Source organism: Mixophyes fleayi, chromosome 9 (assembly GCF_038048845.1).
Source record: "Mixophyes fleayi isolate aMixFle1 chromosome 9, aMixFle1.hap1, whole genome shotgun sequence".
NCBI lineage: Eukaryota > Metazoa > Chordata > Amphibia > Anura > Limnodynastidae > Mixophyes > Mixophyes fleayi.
Window position 1 is genome coordinate 105,269,712 of NC_134410.1, and position 22,791 is coordinate 105,292,502.

The following is a 22,791-nucleotide window of genomic DNA, read 5'->3' on the forward strand; positions in this document are numbered from 1 at the left end:
AAGCGCCTTGGCGTGGCAGGATGGCTTAAACATACATTTGCAAATGTGTGCAACAAAGACTTTTGCATTTTTATCTACAGTAGAAATGGCAGATCTGTTGCTGGCTATAGCAGTGTGCTGGGGGAAAAAATGTTGTGTGTATGTTCCTTGCAGGATAACCCCACCCTTTCAAGCACCTGTTATGGCCTATAAATTGATTTGAGCAGCTTCCACTTTTGTATTTGTCTGAGAGGCATGTTGGTGTCAGTAGCTGAGAGGGAGTACTGGCACTGAATTGCTGTTTGGAGGCTTCTGGGGTACCTCTTTGGTAAGTTGGCTCTCAATTTAAAAACACATATGTATGGCCCAAATATATGGGACTCTCATTGTTTAGAGTAGGACCATCCCATTAGCAAAAGCGCCTTGGCGTGGCGGATGGCTTAAACATACATTTGCAAATGTGTGCAACAAAGACTTTTGCATTTTTATCTACAGTAGAAATGGCAGATCTGTTGCTGGCTATAGCAGTGTGCTGGGGGAAAAAATGTTGTGTGTATGTTCCTTGCAGGATAACCCCACCCTTTCAAGCACCTGTTATGGCCTATAAATTGATTTGAGCAGCTTCCACTTTTGTATTTGTCTGAGAGGCATGTTGGTGTCAGTAGCTGAGAGGGAGTACTGGCACTGAATTGCTGTTTGGAGGCTTCTGGGGTACCTCTTTGGTAAGTTGGCTCTCAATTTAAAAACACATATGTATGGCCCAAATATATGGGACTCTCATTGTTTAGAGTAGGACCATCCTATTAGCAAAAGCGCCTTGGCGTGGCGGATGGCTTAAACATACATTTGCAAATGTGTGCAACAAAGACTTTTGCATTTTTATCTACAGTAGAAATGGCAGATCTGTTGCTGGCTATAGCAGTGTGCTGGGGAAAAAAATGTTGTGTGTATGTTCCTTGCAGGATAACCCCACCCTTTCAAGCACCTGTTATGGCCTATAAATTGATTTGAGCAGCTTCCACTTTTGTATTTGTCTGAGAGGCATGTTGGTGTCAGTAGCTGAGAGGGAGTACTGGCACTGAATTGCTGTTTGGAGGCTTCTGGGGTACCTCTTTGGTAAGTTGGCTCTCAATTTAAAAACACATATGTATGGCCCAAATATATGGGACTCTCATTGTTTAGAGTAGGACCATCCTATTAGCAAAAGCGCCTTGGCGTGGCAGGATGGCTTAAACATACATTTTCAAATGTGTGCAACAAAGACTTTTGCATTTTTATCTACAGTAGAAATGGCAGATCTGTTGCTGGCTATAGCAGTGTGCTGGGGGAAAAAATGTTGTGTGTATGTTCCTTGCAGGATAACCCCACCCTTTCAAGCACCTGTTATGGCCTATAAATTGATTTGAGCAGCTTCCACTTTTGTATTTGTCTGAGAGGCATGTTGGTGTCAGTAGCTGAGAGGGAGTACTGGCACTGAATTGCTGTTTGGAGGCTTCTGGGGTACCTCTTTGGTAAGTTGGCTCTCAATTTAAAAACACATATGTATGGCCCAAATATATGGGACTCTCATTGTTTAGAGTAGGACCATCCTATTAGCAAAAGCGCCTTGGCGTGGCAGGATGGCTTAAACATACATTTGCAAATGTGTGCAACAAAGACTTTTGCATTTTTATCTACAGTAGAAATGGCAGATCTGTTGCTGGCTATAGCAGTGTGCTGGGGGAAAAAATGTTGTGTGTATGTTCCTTGCAGGATAACCCCACCCTTTCAAGCACCTGTTATGGCCTATAAATTGATTTGAGCAGCTTCCACTTTTGTATTTGTCTGAGAGGCATGTTGGTGTCAGTAGCTGAGAGGGAGTACTGGCACTGAATTGCTGTTTGGAGGCTTCTGGGGTACCTCTTTGGTAAGTTGGCTCTCAATTTAAAAACACATATGTATGGCCCAAATATATGGGACTCTCATTGTTTAGAGTAGGACCATCCCATTAGCAAAAGCGCCTTGGCGTGGCGGATGGCTTAAACATACATTTGCAAATGTGTGCAACAAAGACTTTTGCATTTTTATCTACAGTAGAAATGGCAGATCTGTTGCTGGCTATAGCAGTGTGCTGGGGGAAAAAATGTTGTGTGTATGTTCCTTGCAGGATAACCCCACCCTTTCAAGCACCTGTTATGGCCTATAAATTGATTTGAGCAGCTTCCACTTTTGTATTTGTCTGAGAGGCATGTTGGTGTCAGTAGCTGAGAGGGAGTACTGGCACTGAATTGCTGTTTGGAGGCTTCTGGGGTACCTCTTTGGTAAGTTGGCTCTCAATTTAAAAACACATATGTATGGCCCAAATATATGGGACTCTCATTGTTTAGAGTAGGACCATCCTATTAGCAAAAGCGCCTTGGCGTGGCAGGATGGCTTAAACATACATTTGCAAATGTGTGCAACAAAGACTTTTGCATTTTTATCTACAGTAGAAATGGCAGATCTGTTGCTGGCTATAGCAGTGTGCTGGGGGAAAAAATGTTGTGTGTATGTTCCTTGCAGGATAACCCCACCCTTTCAAGCACCTGTTATGGCCTATAAATTGATTTGAGCAGCTTCCACTTTTGTATTTGTCTGAGAGGCATGTTGGTGTCAGTAGCTGAGAGGGAGTACTGGCACTGAATTGCTGTTTGGAGGCTTCTGGGGTACCTCTTTGGTAAGTTGGCTCTCAATTTAAAAACACATATGTATGGCCCAAATATATGGGACTCTCATTGTTTAGAGTAGGACCATCCTATTAGCAAAAGCGCCTTGGCATGGCAGGATGGCTTAAACATACATTTGCAAATGTGTGCAACAAAGACTTTTGCATTTTTATCTACAGTAGAAATGGCAGATCTGTTGCTGGCTATAGCAGTGTGCTGGGGGAAAAAATGTTGTGTGTATGTTCCTTGCAGGATAACCCCACCCTTTCAAGCACCTGTTATGGCCTATAAATTGATTTGAGCAGCTTCCACTTTTGTATTTGTCTGAGAGGCATGTTGGTGTCAGTAGCTGAGAGGGAGTACTGGCACTGAATTGCTGTTTGGAGGCTTCTGGGGTACCTCTTTGGTAAGTTGGCTCTCAATTTAAAAACACATATGTATGGCCCAAATATATGGGACTCTCATTGTTTAGAGTAGGACCATCCTATTAGCAAAAGCGCCTTGGCGTGGCGGATGGCTTAAACATACATTTGCAAATGTGTGCAACAAAGACTTTTGCATTTTTATCTACAGTAGAAATGGCAGATCTGTTGCTGGCTATAGCAGTGTGCTGGGGGAAAAAATGTTGTGTGTATGTTCCTTGCAGGATAACCCCACCCTTTCAAGCACCTGTTATGGCCTATAAATTGATTTGAGCAGCTTCCACTTTTGTATTTGTCTGAGAGGCATGTTGGTGTCAGTAGCTGAGAGGGAGTACTGGCACTGAATTGCTGTTTGGAGGCTTCTGGGGTACCTCTTTGGTAAGTTGGCTCTCAATTTAAAAACACATATGTATGGCCCAAATATATGGGACTCTCATTGTTTAGAGTAGGACCATCCTATTAGCAAAAGCGCCTTGGCGTGGCAGGATGGCTTAAACATACATTTGCAAATGTGTGCAACAAAGACTTTTGCATTTTTATCTACAGTAGAAATGGCAGATCTGTTGCTGGCTATAGCAGTGTGCTGGGGGAAAAAATGTTGTGTGTATGTTCCTTGCAGGATAACCCCACCCTTTCAAGCACCTGTTATGGCCTATAAATTGATTTGAGCAGCTTCCACTTTTGTATTTGTCTGAGAGGCATGTTGGTGTCAGTAGCTGAGAGGGAGTACTGGCACTGAATTGCTGTTTGGAGGCTTCTGGGGTACCTCTTTGGTAAGTTGGCTCTCAATTTAAAAACACATATGTATGGCCCAAATATATGGGACTCTCATTGTTTAGAGTAGGACCATCCTATTAGCAAAAGCGCCTTGGCGTGGCGGATGGCTTAAACATACATTTGCAAATGTGTGCAACAAAGACTTTTGCATTTTTATCTACAGTAGAAATGGCAGATCTGTTGCTGGCTATAGCAGTGTGCTGGGGGAAAAAATGTTGTGTGTATGTTCCTTGCAGGATAACCCCACCCTTTCAAGCACCTGTTATGGCCTATAAATTGATTTGAGCAGCTTCCACTTTTGTAATTGCTGTGTTTGTTCCCAATTGTAAAGTGCTGAAAAATATGCCTGCACTATATATCTATATGTTAATAATAATTTTTATAATAATAATAATAATAATCACGCAAAACGGAGCATTAGGTTGATGATAACTGGGAACACCATTAGACTTCCTAGTAATGGAATCCCATATCTCAGTCTCCTGACACTACAGGAAAGAGCTGCTAGGTCAAGTAAAGAAAAAGATACAAATGTATAAATGTGACATTTGGGTAATATGATGGTCTTACCCAAGCAATGTACATATGCAAATGGAAGAAGCAAACATGTGCTTTGACCATACTCAAACACATCTTAGAAGTGGAGGGCAGTGAAAATTTAGCAGTGAGAAAGTACAGTGTCCCTTCCAGTGCTTGCCAGGCTTGGAGAAAATGAGTTATAAATTAATATAGACCAATATGTTATTATTCGTAAACTGCTAACATTGATTTGCTGCTTATGTCAAATAAAGGACTTAAACAATACTGCCATCTGCTGGGATTCTTAGAAGAACAAATGTTTTAAAATAAGTTGTATGTAACTTTTTTCCTCTTTGAGCTTGGAAAATGCTTAGTCACAAGGGTTGAAATGTATTAATGAGCAGTTTTGTAAATCCTCTGTTTTTACTGCAGGTTGATGTGCAGTTTACAAACAGTGCAATTTCTGATTAGCAAAACTACACATCAAACCGCATTATTTCCAACCACCAGGTGTCAAACTGCAATGCTGGTTTTCAAAAGTACATGGAAAACAGGCATACATTTTACACCTGGTTCTGATTGGAGAGATTGCTTAAATTGTATGCAGTGGAGTGCACAAGGAAAGGCTACTGATATGTAAAAACAGCATTGACAATATCCTGATATTCTAGGAGGTTAACGAACTTTCCTTTTAAGCCACCTCTTATTCAGATTCAGACGAGATGTATAAGAAATATTTCTACGTCTCAGGAGAAATTGCGACAGTAGTGAAAATTTTCTCCAACAGACCTATTGTCTAGTTTTTTAGAAGAGTTCCTGTGGTCAACAATATATGAATATGAATTTTTTGGCGTTCTCCCGGACTCCCGAGAGAGCAGGCAAAAATCCCGGATCAAGCTGTCGCCATTGTTGAAGAAGCTGGGGGCGGGGCTAAATGCGCCATCGTGGCCCGGCCCCCTACTGCGATTGGCTAAAATTGCCTAAGACAGGGGAGGAGCCTAACGGCGCACCGCACATGGCCACGCCTCCCTTCGGCGGACCCCCTCCTGGACAGCTGCCTTCAAAAGTAGGCAAGTATGCAATATATTGAAAGACATTTTACAATAATATTAAGATTATTCCTAAGAAATTTAAAATATAAAACCTTGAAACACATACATACACCGTTTGATGAGGTCACAAGTATGACCCATGCTCATTAATATGTATGCATATTGAAGCCATTATGTCTGATAACGGAGGTAGACTGAAAATTAAGTTGTTAGGAAAAAATAGAGATTTCTAATTTAATGTTTAATTTGGTTCATTTTCGTAAAGAATAAGTCATATTTATAAGTCAAATAATAGCTAGTGTGTGGGGCAACTGGGGTCTCAACACACACAGGTAGGTACTGTTCCTCAACTGGTGTAGTGAACGGAGGAAAAGCAGTCTCTTAAGCTTCAGTTACTAGTAAGTATACGGTAGGGTTAGGTGAGGTTGGAGTAGTTCCAGCAATGCACAGCAGTACCTCTGTCTCTGACAGACTTTTCCACAAGCAAATATCTCATACTTGCCACACAGGCATGTTGTTTCCCGGGAGGTCCGGGGGTCAGGTGGGTGTGTTGGGGCGGGGCTCGAAGAATCGCGCCATGAGCCCCACCATCAAAACGTACATCACTATTTTTGACCAATAAAAACTGGGAGCAGGGCCACGATGACGCATGCATGGCGACACTAAGCCCCGCCCCCTCCATTTAATTTATGGAGGCGGCCCGCTCTCCCGGGAGTCTGGGAGGGCTCCCAGAAATTTGTGATTCTCCCGGACATTCTGGGAAAGTAGGCAACTATGAAATATCTCAGAGTGTGGTGCAATGCAAGTTACTCACACATGCAGTGGACACTGACCAGATCCAGGAAGGTCATATGCACAGCCTAATCAACCAATAGGCTGATCAGGCTGCAGCCTGGGGTGCTGAAATCTTGGGGGGCGCAGTGTCGTCAGCATGTAAGTTTTTTTTTTTACATTTTTTTGTTGTTTACTACTGATTATGTGCACACGGAGGTGCCCCTCCCCCCTTTTCCACACTGTAGCTCCCTCCTCTCCTCTCCTCTCTTCCTACCCACTCCTCCCCTCCCCTCTTCTCCCCCCCATCCCTCCCCTCTCCTCCCTCCTTTCTCCTCCCTCCTGACTGGCTGTCGGCCGTGATGTCATCATCACGTCCCGACTGGGTCGGTGAGGAGCTGCAGTAAGAAGAGCTGATTGCTGGTGGAAGAGAAGACAGGTAAGTAGATGTGCGTTTAAACAGAAAGGGGGGACAGAGTGTGTGTTTATGCAGAGAGAGGGGGCAGAGTGTACGTTTATGCAGAGAGGGGGGGCAGAGTGTGTGTTTATGCAGAGAGGGGGGACAGAGTGTGTATTTATGCAGAAAGGGGGGGACAGAGTGTGTGTTTATGCAGAGAGGGGGGACAGAGTGTGTGTTTATGCAGAAAGGGGGGCAGAGTGTGTGTTTATAAACTTTATGCAGAGAGGGGGGACAGAGTGTGTGTTTATGCAGAGAGGGGGGGACAGAGTGTATTTTTATGCAGAAATGGGGGGGCAGAGTGTGTTTATGCAGAAAGGGGGGGGCAGAGTGTGTGTTTATGCAGAGAGGGGGGACAGAGTGTGTATTTATGCAGAAAGGGGGGGACAGAGTGTGTGTTTATGCAGAGAGGGGGGGCAGAGTGTGTGTTTATGCAGAAAGGGGGGCAGAGTGTGTGTTTATGCAGAGAGGGGGGACAGAGTGTGTGTTTATGCAGAGAGGGGGAGACAGAGTGTATTTTTATGCAGAAAGGGGGGGCGGAGTGTGTTTATGCAGAAAGGGGGGGCAGAGTGTGTGTTTATGCAGAGAGGGGGGACAGAGTGTGTATTTATGCAGAAAGGGGGGGACAGAGTGTGTGTTTATGCAGAGAGGGGGGGCAGAGTGTGTGTTTATGCAGAAAGGGGGGCAGAGTGTGTGTTTATGCAGAGAGGGGGGACAGAGTGTGTGTTTATGCAGAGAGGGGGGGCAGAGTGTGTGTTTATGCAGAAAGGGGGGCAGAGTGTGTGTTTATGCAGAGAGGGGGGACAGAGTGTGTGTTTATGCAGAGAGGGGGGGCAGAGTGTGTGTTTATGCAGAAAGGGGGGGGGCGGAGTGTGTTTATGCAGAAAGGGGGGGGGCGGAGTGTGTTTATGCAGAAAGGGGGGGCAGAGTGTGTATTTATGCAGAAAGGGGGGGACAGAGTGTGTGTTTATGCAGAGAGGGGGGGCAGAGTGTGTGTTTATGCAGAAAGGGGGGCAGAGTGTGTGTTTATGCAGAGAGGGGGGACAGAGTGTGTATTTATGCAGAAAGGGGGGGACAGAGTGTGTGTTTATGCAGAAAGGGGGGGACAGAGTGTGTGTTTAAGCAGAAAGGGGGGGGCAGAGTGTGTGTTTAAGCAGAAAGGGGGGGACAGAGTGTGTGTTTAAGCAGAAAGGGGGGGGACAGAGTGTGTGTTTAAGCAGAAAGGGGGGGACAGAGTGTGTGTTTAAGCAAAAAGGGGGGGGGACAGAGTGTGTGTTTATGCAGAGAGGGGGGGCAGAGTGTGTGTTTATGCAGAAAGGGGGGCAGAGTGTGTGTTTATGCCGAGAGGGGGGACAGAATGTGTATTTAAGCAGAAAGGGGGGGACAGAGTGTGTGTTTAAGCAAAAAGGGGGGGGACAGAGTGTGTGTTTATGCAGAGAGGGGGGACAGAGTGTGTATTTATGCAGAAAGGGGGGACAGAGTGTGTGTTTATGTATGCAGAGAGGGGGGGCAGAGTGTGTTTTTTTAGCAGAAAGGGGGGGACAGAGTGTGTGTTTATGCAGAAAGGGGGGGACAGAGTGTGTTTAAGCAGAAAGGGGGGAACAGAGTGTGTGTTTATGCAGAAAGGGGGGGACAGAGTGTGTGTTTAAGCAAAAAGGGGGGACAGAGTGTACGTTTAAGCAGAAAGGGGGGACAGAGTGTGTGTTTATGCAGAAAGGGGGGACAGAGTATGTGTTTATGTAGAAAGGGGGAGACAGAGTGTATTTTGAGGGGGACAGCGTGCAGAAAGGGGGACAGAGTGTGTGTTTTAAAGGGGGACAGAGTGTGCAGAAAGGGGGACAGAGCGCAAGGGAGTCATGAATTGGCTGCTTGTGAGGGGGTATAATCTCTGCATTGTGTGGTGTTCATGAAGATGCACTCTAAAGAGTCTAATCATTGAGGGTTTGTAATGTTTGCACATTTCCAAAACAGGACCACAACTTTCCAGAAAACAGCTAAACGACAACAAAGCTGCAAGAACAAGCAAGAAAGAACAGCAAGGACAGGTAAGAGAATCTGTCTAAATTCATTTGCTGGAAAATACTCCTGAATTTTCCTTTAAAAGTTTTGGAGGGGGGCGCTACGGGTGTATTAGCCTAGGGCGGCCAGAACCCTTAACCAGGCCTTGCTTATACGGTTCTCTGAGCACAAATCAAAGATCTGGGGGTAAAAGTATCAAGGTGCAATTTGAGTTTTACAGCGATTTTCTCTTGCCAGTTTAAACTCACCAATGTATGAAAGTGCGAGTTGATAGTAAATCCCTATTAAAGTGATTTTACCAAAATCGCCATGCTACAGATCACTACAAATCACCGCCCCGACTTTTGGCCACTTTAACAATACAAATTGCCATATGTATGAAGCTGCAATTTTGCAAACTCGCCCGAGATTGCAGAGGGACAATAATAATATTTTTCTGTTGTGGCACCACTTAATATTTCCAGATGGAGACGCCATTTAAAGTACATAGTTGTGGCACTACAAGTGGCAGCATGCACTATGTTTCTACAGGTAGAGCAGTGTTTTGCAGGCTGTGCTCTGACACAGAGGAGTTAAGAGACTGAGTGCTAGACTAACAATGCTTAGCCCTGCAATGGAATGTAAATAACAATGGTCCATCCTACTATTTAGGCCATTTGTCACTGTGGCAACGGGGAAGCTTTCTGTACACAACAAGGCCTAGCTAAATGTCACAACTAGACACAGCCTAATATTTTATGAACATTCAGTGAAGATGTGGAAGAATCCTTCAGAATATTTAGCTACAACCACAGTAAAATACTTTGAACGGCATAAAGGAGAGGTCAGTACATTGAGGCAATATAGAAGATATTGAATCTGCAACACTTAAAATGTGTTTATTTCAATCAACATTTCATCATTTTGATTTATGAATTAAAACTGCTATTAAAATTTTATGCATAGCTCTTACCCATTAAAACTGACGTTATTATTAAATCATTTGTGTGTATGTGTAATAAATATGTTATAAGAATATATTTTCTACAATGCTTGTTTGAAGGAATTAAGTTTCCAATATGTGCTAAACAAAAAGTTGGATTAATTATCATTAGAAATATTATTTATTATTGTTATTAGTCTATATTTTCTTTGTTGATTGTTTAACTGAACAATACAATTAGTCTGCCTTTCTTTTTGACCAATAATAATAATAATAATAATAATATATGCATATACAAAAAACAAAAAATTAATTCACAAACATTAATCATAAAAAAAAGATAACAATAGTAATTGAACCCAATGCATCAAAGCAGTGATATATACATCTAATAAATCAAATATTTAAATATAGATTGATGTCTTAAATGCAAATAAAACCAATGAATCTAGATTAAAGTTCCAATACTCAAGTATGGGACCCAAATCAGCGAGGACAAAAGATCCACACTGACACTCACATAATTTCAATACATTTCCAACTACAAGGTCTCCAAACACAGATCTTGAGCTTTTATCAGAACTTAAGTCTTAATACTTTCACTTATAGTTTATATCCCGTATTGTCCTCAGATTTAGGAGTATTCCATTTGCCTTTAAAAATAGAGGGTCATTGTGAGAGTAAGTATAAATAACATGCTCACTGGGAGGTCCGCAAAACAAGTGAATGAATATTCTGAGACAAATGTCCCTATGTGCTGTAACAAAGTAATTTTCCTCCGGTACTTAATTATATAGTCTCTCAATCAATAAAGCAACAGTAATTTAAATGTCTCACCATCAGACTAATATGCAGTGAACCCTGAAATTATATTCAACGGTCATGATGAGCATTAGCGGATTTCAGTGGTCTCAATCAAATTCTCTAACCCAGTACCTTAACCCTGGGGGAGGGGGGATATTTACTAAAAATTGTGTTTGGTGGCCATTTGAAACTACAGCACTGCCACAATTTTCCAGCAGGGGGCTTGAGGACGGTTTGAGGCTGGAATGTTAAACTGTCAGTGATATATCGCGGTTTCAAAACCCCCAAACCGCAGATGGTTTAATCAAATCACCTGCTTCTGATAGGTTACATAGCTCAAACATGTTGTTTGAGCTATCTTGTCATTCAGAACATAAGAGGAGGCATCACTGTCTTATGAATTATGGGGACATTTATTATTAATCATGAAGACAAAATTAATTTATAATAAATTTTTGGGAGCAAACTTTATTTTTCATTATATTAATGGAGCAATATTCTTGTATTATCACATTCCAGGGGCATTATGAATATATTTTTATATCAAGGGGGCAATAATATCTGATTTCTAATGGGGTAAATAATTATTTAATTTAGTTTCAATGTTTATTATTTCATGATGGAGGCCCCATTTATGCAGACGTTTCCTCAGAGGCACATATTCAAAAGCCTCCCAGGCAGAAGTCTCACAGTCTATTCAGAGAGTCTGTATAATATAATAGAATTAAAAACCGGCATGTCTTAAAGATCCCATAAAGGACTCTCCCTTAAACCCCTTAACCCTAACCCTCTACCCCCACCCCCCCCTCCCTGATCCCCAGGAAAATGACACAAAAATATGCAACTTTATTCCATCCATAAGTAATAAACACTTACCCCCCGACCCCTTTACCTAACAAGTTCAATCTATAAATTTTCAGAGTCTGTCTTAGTTTACGGCCGGTTTATACATTTATGCCATTTAGCGCCGAGAAGACGATCAAACCGGACTATATAGAGGAAGTAAAACTCATAACAAGCTTCCCGTAGATGAACCTGCGGAAGGATCATTAACAGGGCAGTTTACATTGTTTGTATAAAAATGTCCATGTATCTATTTTTGCATCTGTTACAATACATAATAAAAAACAAAAAAAAATAGAGTTTGATAATATATGACAGAGTATATTATGAGAGCTATAACTACTGCTTTCCGATAATTTCCTTTTCTTATACCTTTTTTGTGTGCACTGAGAGTTCTTGTACAATATTGCTCTCCAGCTGCATATAATATGAAATCCTAAGTTCAACCTTTAATTGTCCTAAACAATGCCTATACTAAAATGTCCATTCTCTACTTCTAAGTTGGGCCATGCCTATTTAATGTGTCTAAAACCTCAACTGTTGGCCCTATGTCACCATAGGTAATATTATAATTTCCTATACATTGTTATGTCATGCATACTGTACATTTATTATTGTATGCAGTAATATGACCTGCAGATGTTACCTGACATTTATGTGTCTGTTTTTGTAGAGAATTGGTGCTCATTTTGGTCCTGAGTCATTAAGAAGAGCAAGGCAAAAAAAACATGTTACAATGCAAGAGGTGCAAATTAGTTTATTATTTGCACATAAAGAAAATACTGACTTTTTTTCGTCACATAAACTTGATAGCTTTTTTTTTTTACACTGAAATTTAAAGCTGATCTAGAACATGCCCTACCGCAACTATAAATCTCTACCCACATTTTAAATTTACCTTTCCCTCCAATGCAACATGGTTTTTCCAAGGTGCAAAGTTATTCCTTTTTTTTTTTTTTTTTTGCTTTGCTCTCCTTAATGTCTAAGGCTGATTGTGTGGAGATCGAGCTGCGCGGGGCATAAGATAGGTCTGGGGTAGGCAACCTGCGGATCTCCAGGTGTTGTGAAACTACAAGTCCCAGCATGCTTTGCCAGTAGATAACCAGCAGATAGATGGCAAGGCATGCTGGGATTTGTAGTTTTACAACACCTGGAGAGCTGTAGGTTGCCTACCCCTGAGTTAGGTCATACTTTCCAACTCTCCCAGAATGTCCGGGAGACTCCCGAAATTCGGGTCGGTCTCACGGACTCCCGGGAGAGCAGGCAAGTCTCCTGCATCCCGCAACTGCCTAGCCTAAATGCCTAGCTCTGTCCCCCGCGACAAAACGGCATTTTCATTGCGGGGACGGGGCCAACATGAAGCGTTTGGCCACACCCCGCCCCCTTCCGCCCTCTAGTCACGTCCCTCTCTCGGATTACACTTGCAGAAAGTAGGCAAGTATGAGATAGGTCAGTGATTTAACATACACTGAAATAAATTTGTGTTATAATTCACATTGCTGGTAATGATATAGAGGCTGTATGTGGCTTCTTATTAGTCACTAATCCATGAGAATGCCCTCTAATTTGTACAGCACAAACACACTTATTAGTCTGGGATGTCTTGTGTTGGAGATTGATATACACATGCATATATTCATGGTTTGTTTTCTTTCTTCTCTCTGTTCCCAACAAATATTTATGCATCTCTTTTGATTGTTACAAACTATTTATGTCTCCATTTTGATTGCTATTAAATAGCGATCATGACTTTTACAATAAGGATTGATTGCACATTCACTGTCTGGCTGCTGAGATACCTAGTTAATTACTCTGGAGATTTGATCAGGAGACTGTCAGTTTTAATGATGTTTTTAATATAAGTAATAAATATTGTTGCCATTTTCAAGATGTATTATCATCATCATCAGCTATTTATATAGCGCCACTGATTCTGCAGCACTGTACAGAGAACTCACATCAGTCCCTGGAGCTTACAGCCTAAATTCCCTAACATACACACACAGACAGAGAGAGATACTAGGGTCAATTTGGTAGCAGCCAATTAACCTACTAGTATGTTTTTTGGATTGTGGGAGGAAACCGGAGCACCCAGAGGAAACCCACGCAAACACGGGGAGAACATACAAACTCCACACAGATAAGACCATGGTCGGGAATCAAACTCATAACCCCAGTGCTGTGAGGCAGTAGTGATAACCACTAAGCCACCATGCTGCCTGTGTTCCATGGTCAGATTATGCTAGGTAGATGTAGTGTTCTATGTAATACAAGGTAATATAATTGTATAATGATCATGTCACAAGGTTATGTCTTGTTCTGTAGATGTTGTTTTCTGTGTTTGTATAGAGTGCAATAGAATTGGATTATGTTCATATCAAGTAGTTATTTCTTATTGGGTATGTGTCGTTTTCTATATCTGTTTAGAGTGTAATAGAACTGTCTTATGAGCATGTACAAAGGACAAACCTTGTTAGCTTGTTGTAGTTTCCTATGTCTGTATAAAGTGTAATAGCATTGTAATGTCATATGTAATCATACAGTGGTCATCACACAACTTGTACAGTCAGTAAAGTGTCCCTGGAATGTGCTTTTTAAATTAAAGCATGGTACTAGAATTCTGGAACCACAGATACCTGAAAGATACATAACACATGGGAAGCTTATTATGGAGAATACAAAATCCAATCTGGTGTTCACCTGATGTCATCCGTTCCAGCACATAGATTTTCTGCTGATTCCTAGTAATGAATTTGAGCTTAGTGAGCACAGATAGATTTGGGAATGCAATGGGAAAGTATTCACCTGCTCATCATACTCTGTCTGGGAGCAGCAAGACAAGCTACACACTTTCACTGCATTTCCTTGGAGTGTAGCCAGGTTGTTGTGTAATTACCTTACTAAGAGAAGCATTTACACCCATGACTAAACTAATGTAGGCTTTACCCTGGGGATCATTTTGTCATCATTAGACATGATCCAGTTCCTGAAGTCATCATGCAACTTAAAAATTGCATGACTGATTGTTATTGTATAAATGGAGGATGATTTGCCAACCATGCCATGGTGGTGGAGTCATCTAATTTTTATTTTGACATACACACATAAGTTAGCAAAGACAGAGTAAACATATGACTTAATAATAATGTTTATACTTCATTTATTTTAAAGGAATAGTATAGTCATGGCCAAAAGTTTTGAGAATGATATAAGTATTGGTTTTCACAAAGTTTGCTGCATCAGTGTTTTTAGACCTTTTTGTCAGATGTTGCTATGGTATACTGAAGTAACATTGCAAGCATTTCATAAGTGTCAAAGGCTTGTATTGACAATTACATTACGTTTATGCAAAGAGTCAATATTTGCAGTGTTGACCTTTCTTTTTGAAGACCTCTGCAACTCACCCTGGCATGCTATCAATCAAATTCTGGGCCACATATGACTGATGGACGCCCATTCTTGCCTAATCAATTCTTGGAGCTTGTCAGAATTTGTGGACTTTTGTTTGTCCACCTGCCTCTTGAGGATTGACCACAAGTTCTCAATGGCAGAGTTTCCTGGCCATGGACCCAAAATTTTGATGTTTTAATCCCCAAGCCACTTAGTTATCACGTTTACCTTATAGCAAGGTGCTCCATCATACACCAAACTGTTCTTCGATGGTTGGGAGAAGTTGCTCTTGAGAGATGTTTTGGTACCATTTTTTATTTATGACTGTGTTCTTCTTAGGCAAAAAAAAAAGTTCATTATCATGGCAAAATGGGACTTTGAAATTAAGTGCAATTAATCTGATCACTCTTCATGACATTCTGGAGTATATGCAAACTGAAGCAGCAGAAAACGAATATTTGTGTCATTCTCCAAACTTCTGACCATGATTGTACACCCTTGTGCAACCCATGCTAGTTAGGTACAACTCTAAACATGTACCCCTACGTAGGGGTCCTCTCCTTTCCAAACCTCCACTGCTTCTAGAACAGGCCTGAACAAGCTGTAGATTTCCAGCTCTTGTGAAACCAGCTATCGGCTAGACCTGTTCTACGGTATAGCTAACAGTACCTCAGTGCCGACAGTTGGCCAAAAGGAAGCTGGGCCCAAACATTCCTAGCTGTTCAAGCAGCTAGGATGGGGGTGAACATGGCTCCTGATTGGATCAGTCCATTCAGTATATTCAGAAGTGACACTCACTATTTGCTACAAAACAATAGTATTAATTTCCCACCCAATTCTCACTGCCAAGCTGTAAGGAGCTGGTAATTATAATCTGGTAATTTAGGAAAGTAAGACACTTACCAAGGGGTAACGCAGTGACATCTGAACACGTCCAAATCCAGCTCTGTGTGTCTGTGTTTATCTGCCGTACCTCTTGCTCCAGCTACAGGGCTAGTCTAAGTCCTGATCAGTAGTGATGACAGTTTCGTATGCATGCGGTGACATGTATTTGCAATCACAAGCAACTGTACAAAATTATTTTATGCTCAGTAGACATTAACAACATTCTAGTAAATGTATTTATTGGGGGGAAATAAAAAGAACACTTTTTTTAAAAAACTGTTTTAACATTAATGCCGTTATTATTAACAGGTAACAATAATGCAAGTTTTGGATTTTTTTCCTGTTCGTTTATAATCCACATAGGTATTGGACGCATCCAGCTGCGTCCGGTGTAGTAGAGCACAGCAGACCTGCCCCCGATTTCAAAAGCACACGTATCTTGCAATCCGTGCCTTGCGGAATTTGGTCGAACGCAAAGCCTTAGTACGTGCGTATAATACGGGCTGCGCTCAGAATACATGCCTTGGTGAATCAGGCTTCCAATGTGCACAACAGTAACTATTCACACTGCAACATTGAACAATGATTATGCAGCAAGATGACAGTTTCCATAAACATAGAACTGAAACACAGAAAGAAACTACAGGTCCATGTAGTCTTCTTTTTTTATTGTTTTGTGTGTTTATATATATATATATATATATATATATATATATATATATATATATGTGTGTGTGTGTGTATATATATATATATATATATGTGTGTGTGTGTATATATATTTCTTGTATTTTTAGTTCTAAGTCTTAGCAGGCCATGTCTTACTTGAATTATCTTACCATATATCCCACAGCACCGGTTTCATTACTAAAGTTGGTGATAAATTTTCCAAGAGCTGTATTTCATTTTTTGCATGGCATTATACCATACTTACCAACTTTCTGTTGGTGAAATCCGGGAGCCTGCAGAGGAGGTGGGCGTAACGGGGGGGGCGGGGCTCCAAGTGACGTCATTTCGGACCTGCCCCCCATGACGTGATGACGCAAAATGCGTCATTTGACAGCGGGGGGCGGGGCCAAACGCCGCGATTCACCGGGAATCGCGGCGTTTGGGACTTAATTCTGCCCACTTCACTAGGAAGTGGGCAGAATTATCCAGATGCGGGGGATTGCCACACTCGCCCGGGAGCCCGGGAGACTCTCGCAAAATGCGGGAGTCTCCCGGATATTTCGGGAGAGTTGGCAAGTCTGCATTATACTGTAGCTGGTACTGTAAGAGAAGTGTGATCTTGGTATAATGTTCTTGTTTCAGGTGAATTCCTGTGCAGTTTCTCCAGACTGCCAGCTGGTAATCACATGCTCTGATGACAGTCGGATTCATGTGTGGGAAGCAAACAGCGGGCAGCTGAAGCATAAAGTGGCCGGGCACAGAGGTAAGTTTCCGCTGGTGAAACCATTCTTCTTGTTAATTGCAGATCAGTGGAACCATAAACCTCTGGCATAGATAGTTTTCTAGCTATGTGTTGTAGGGGAACCGGGTATATTAAATGTTATTATACACTCACTATTTCCCTACACTGTTCCAAGATAGTCTTGTTTAATTATGAATACCCTTTTCACATATTTCTTTATAAGCCATACCTACTAGAGGGTTGTCCACTAAAAATAACATACAACCTCAGAGTTCCTTGTTCAATAGTTATTGTATCAAGGCTGTATAAAACCCACAATCACAATGCAGATAGATGTATAACACATTGGGCCTGATTCATTAAGGAAAATAAAGCAAAAAAAATGAGTAACTTTACACCTTGCAAAACCATGTTGCATTGGAGGGGGAGGTAGATTTAAAATGTGATGGCAGATTTATATTTGGGGTAGAGCATGTCCTAGATTAACTTTAAATATTAGTGTACAAATAAGCTATCAAGTATTTCTGTGCTACATTAAAAAACTGTCAGTATTTAACGTGTGTGCAAGATAAAAAAAAAAAAATGCACCACTTGCATTGTAATATGGTTTTGTCCAGGAAAAAACTTACTCATTTTTTCCTTAATTTTCCTAATGAATCAGGCCCTATATTTTTTACTTATACAACAATGTTACAGCATATCTTCAATAACATAATCGTATATCTCATTTCATTCTGTATCCGAGGTGCATTTCTAGGTACTTATCGGTCAATGTAATAAAAACATGTAAGCCCAGAAAAGTGACACATCTAGTAAAGATATTTCACTGATCTGATCACTCATCTGTGGAAAATCAATTCAGTTCACTGCTTTTAAATGGTGGTGGAGTTGGGAAGTTTGAGCAGGAGGACCAATCACTAGCCACGTCTACTAATTGCAGCCTTTGATTGGTCCAATTTGACCTGCAATCCCACAACAGAAGGTGCAGGTTGATATTTTAGGGCCAGTTCTAAAACTGTGATATGAGCGTGCATATATAAATACACTTGTTACATATACATGTACTTGTTACTGAGAAATAAATGGATTTGCAAATCTCTGTGGGTCTGCAAGTATTACATTTTGGTGAATAACCTTTTGAGTGTCACTTACTACCTGACATATTGTACCTGCAATCGCATCTCCCCATTTATTACGCATTGCCACTTACTCCAGGGATACTTTACAAAGCATATAACAGCAATGCGATAAGAGGCTTAGAGCAGTAGGTTCTATTTATGAACAGCTTTTTATATAGCACCTACATATTACACAGTGCTTTACAGAGAGTATGTAATCATTCACATCGGTCCCTATCCCAATAGAGCTTACAATCTATATTCCCCACCACACCGACACAATTAAGTATTACTGCCAGTATGTCTTTGGAGTGTGGGAGGAAACCAGAGCACCAGGAGGAAACCCACGCAAACATGGGGGGAACATACAAACTCCACACAGAGTTTGGAATCGAACCTTTGACCCCAGCACTGTGAGGCAGCAATGCTAGCTAGCTAACTACTGTGCCACCGTGCTGTCTGACAATGTTCAGTGATGAGTAAGGGGAATAGTGAGAAACAGGTGGTTGCTATACAAACCCTCATGCTTACAGCCTCTTACTTAGGCTGGGTACACACTACAGAATTTTCCGTCCAATGTCTTATCTATAACGATTGTACCAACAACTGAAAAAAATAAAAAGGACACAATCAGCATGATGATTCATGCCTACACACTATACATGTTTTAAAAGATTTACCCTCAGATCTGTGCTCTTCAGCTTCATAACCATCAGCTGAAAATATCATGACTCTGTAAACTCTATGGAGATCCTGACTGCGAGAGCATACACACTGCAGAAGTGGAAGAATGTTGCTCCATAGCTGAACGAGATTTAGGCTAGGTACATACTGCAAGAAAATTCACCTGATGCGATAGTTTCACCAGTTTTAGCAACAACAACAACGACAAAAAAGTCCCAGTCAGCATGCCGATTCCTGTGTACACACTATAACAAATTTATTTTATTTTTTTAAAGTAATTTTTATTGGGGTTTTTTCAAAACAAAACAATGAGATTGAAACATACCAAGAGAATGTATAAACATACTGTATACATATGAAATTCAATAGAGTTTACACATAATAATAGAAAGACTTAGATTAATTCTCTAAAATCCGGTATGTTATTTATGGAAAAGAAAAAGAAAAATGTTGTTTGTTTTTATTTTTCAGAGGGAGGGGGAGACGAACAATAGGGGAAGGAAAGGGAGGTTATGGGAATGGGGAGGGGAACAGGAGAATATTCTACTCATTGTATTATGCCTCAGATTGTAGGGTAGAGAGGCATTGACCCGTGTGGCTATATGAAGAACGAATTAAATCAGAATTTTCCAGAACTTATATGCGCAATGATCCTTCTTAAACCTGACAGGGGTACCTATCCAAACCAACAGAGATTTGTCAAGCGGTTGTCAAGGGAGGTTCAGCATCATAGTGATTCGCTCAGGAAGACCATGTGTTTTTGAAGTTCACTGGTTTGTCTTTGAGGAGAGCTGTGATGCTTTCCATCCTATAAACTGACCAAACTTTGTTGATAGTAGCTGAGAGTGAGGGGGGAGATGTGTTTTTCCATAGAGCGGCAATTAAACATTTAGAGGCATTTAATATATGATTAATAAGTTTTTGCGTGGAGCGACTAATGCCCGGGAGCCGTCTAGGAAGAAGCGAGTATCGGGGGGACTCGGGCATTTTAACCAGTGTAATATCCTTGATGAGATTATGAATTTGTTGCCAATAAGGTCGTAATTTAGGGCAACACCACCAAACGTGCAGCAGGGTACCCCGCAAACCACACCCTCTCCAACATCTGTCACTAGCAGTCGAAAAGATAGAGTGGAGACGAGAGGGGACCAAATACCATCTATAGAAAATTTTGTAAGAGTTTTCCTTTATCCTAACTGATATAGGTGACTTAGCTATATTAGCTCTCACCTTTGCCCATTCTTTAGGAGTCAGGGTCTCCCCGATGTCCCTCTCCCAGGCAAGCTCATGAGGGTCTTTATCAGGTTGGCCAAAGTTGTTAATCATTTGATACAAAGTGGAAATTAAGCCTCTAGTAGTCGGGGAACAGCGACACAGAGATTCTAATGGAGAACAATGAACCGAGGGGGGGGGGGGCGCGTTTAAGGAACGATAAAGGTGCCTAAGTTGAAGATATTGATAGAAGATTTTTTGGGGCAAATGAAATCTTCTCTGTAAGTCTGCGAAAGTAGGAAAAACCCTAGCTGGGACCAGATCCCAAATGAAGAGCAAATTATGTGCGGACCAGTAATGAAACATTTTATGATCTAACCCTGGCTCAAAGTTTTTATTATTCCAAAGTGGGACAAGGAGTGGATAATTAGATCGCAACTTGTAGAATCTGGTTACTTGATCCCATAATGAGACAGAAAAACGATCAGTGGGGAGCTGAGCTAAACGTCTAGTCCTATGCTGGGATGGTATCCAGAGTAAGGAATATGGAAAATATAGTTTCAATATGTCTGCCTCAATCTGCGTCCACACTCTATAATGAGGGGGTGAGTGCCATAGGATACATTGTGACATATGTGTAGCTCTATAATACTTTATTATATTTGGGAGGCCCAGACCTCCAGAGGTTTGATGTTTAGGGAGTATTCGCATACGCACTCTAGGCTTACGCCCTGCCCATACAAATTTAGATACCATTTGCTGAAGGTGCTGGAGAACATGCAAGGGAACCTGAATTGGGAGCGTTTGCCACAGATAAAGTAATCTAGGTAAAACATTCATTTTGATTGAAGCCATCCTGCCAATCCAGGAAATATGAAATTTATTCCATTGAGTTAGGTCACCTCGAATTGCATTAATTAGTCTAGGGAAATTAGCTGCGTATAGAGAGGAGTAATTCTTGGTTATATATATTCCCAAATATTTGATCTTATTGTGCTGCCATCGAAAATTATAAGTGGTTTTAAGAGGTTGAGTGATATGCTGAGGGATATTAAGATCTAAAATTTCAGACTTGTCCGCATTAATTTTGTAGTTCGATAGGGAACTATAGAGCTATATTTCCTCAAAAAGTTTAGGCAGTGACGCATGCGGGCTAGTTAGTGTAAGTATAACATCATCCGCATATAGAGCTATCTTATTATCTCTAGAACTCGTGGGAATACCCGTGATTTCCGTATTGTTTCTACACTATAACAATTTTATAACAATAAGTGCTCTTCATCTGTCAGTTGATTTGACCCTTTTCGGCAAGTGAGCAGAGCTGTTAGAGGTACGTCAGTGTGTCTGAGTGCTGCTGTGTCTGTGCTGTCAGTGTTCAGGTGACGGCTGTGTTGTCAGTGTACAGGAGGTCTGTGCTGTCAGTGTTCAGGTGACGGCTGTGTTGTCAGTGTAAAGGAGGTCTGTGCTGTCAGTGTTCAGGTGACGGCTGTGTTGTCAGTGTACAGGAGGTCTGTGCTGTCAGTGTTCAGGTGACGGCTGTGTTGTCAGTGTACAGGAGGTCTGTGCTGTTGGTGTTCAGGTGACGGCTGTGTTGTCAGTGTACAGGAGGTCTGTGCTGTTGGTGTTCAGGTGACGGCTGTGTTGTCAGTGTACAGGAGGTCTGTGCTGTCAGTGTTCAGGTGACGGCTGTGTTGTCAGTGTAAAGGAGGTCTGTGCTGTTGGTGTTCAGGTGACGGCTGTGTTGTCAGTGTTCGGGTGACGGCTGTGTTGTCAATGTACAGGGGGTCTGTGCTGTTGGTGTTCAGGTGACGGCTGTGTTGTCAATGTACAGGGGGTCTGTGCTGTCAGTGTTCAGGTGACGGCTGTGTTGTCAGTGTACAGGAGGTCTGTGCTGTCAGTGTTCAGGTGACGGCTGTGTTGTCAGTGTACAGGAGGTCTGTGCTGTCAGTGTTCAGGTGACGGCTGTGTTGTCAGTGTACAGGAGGTCTGTGCTGTCAGTGTTCAGGTGACGGCTGTGTTGTCAGTGTACAGGAGGTCTGTGCTGTTGGTGTTCAGGTGACGGCTGTGTTGTCAGTGTTCGGGTGACGGCTGTGTTGTCAGTGTACAGGAGGTCTGTGCTGTCAGTGTTCAGGTGACTGCTGTGTTGTCAGTGTACAGGAGGTCTGTGCTGTTGGTGTTCAGGTGACAGCTGTGTTGTCAGTGTACAGGAGGTCTGTGCTGTTGGTGTTCGGGTGACGGCTGTGTTGTCAGTGTACAGGGGGTCTGTGCTGTCGGTGTTCGGGTGACGGCTGTGTTGTCAGTGTTCGGGTGACGGCTGTGTTGTCAGTGTACAGGAGGTCTGTGCTGTCAGTGTTCAGGTGACTGCTGTGTTGTCAGTGTACAGGAGGTCTGTGCTGTCAGTGTTCAGGTGACGGCTGTGTTGTCAGTGTACAGGAGGTCTGTGCTGTTGGTGTTCAGGTGACGGCTGTGTTGTCAGTGTACAGGAGGTCTGTGCTGTTGGTGTTCGGGTGACGGCTGTTTTGTCAGTGTACAGGGGGTCTGTGCTGTCGGTGTTCGGGTGACGGCTGTGTTGTCAGTGTACAGGAGGTCTGTGCTGTCAGTGTTCAGGTGACGGCTGTGTTGTCAGTGTACAGGAGGTCTGTGCTGTCAGTGTTCAGGTGACGGCTGTGTTGTCAGTGTACAGGAGGTCTGTGCTGTCAGTGTTCAGGTGACGGCTGTGTTGTCAGTGTACAGGAGGTCTGTGCTGTCAGTGTTCAGGTGACGGCTGTGTTGTCAGTGTACAGGAGGTCTGTGCTGTTGGTGTTCAGGTGACGGCTGTGTTGTCAGTGTACAGGAGGTCTGT

General features: G+C 42.1%; 1 protein-coding gene across 2 annotated transcripts in view; it reads left to right on the top strand.

Moving 5' to 3' along the window:
* WDR38 (WD repeat domain 38) overlaps nt 1–22,791 on the top strand; it is a 176,913-nt gene that overhangs the window by 128,291 nt on the left and 25,831 nt on the right. Inside the window, exons 1-2 of one of the 2 annotated variants that reach the window (XM_075184773.1) lie at nt 9,389–9,503; nt 16,836–16,956. In XM_075184773.1, coding sequence (XP_075040874.1) covers nt 9,435–9,503; nt 16,836–16,956 — 190 coding nt within the window. In that variant the 5' untranslated portion in view covers nt 9,389–9,434. Of the gene's footprint in view, nt 1–9,388; nt 9,504–16,835; nt 16,957–22,791 lie in introns of those variants that run through there. The other variant, XM_075184772.1, reaches the window with a different exon arrangement.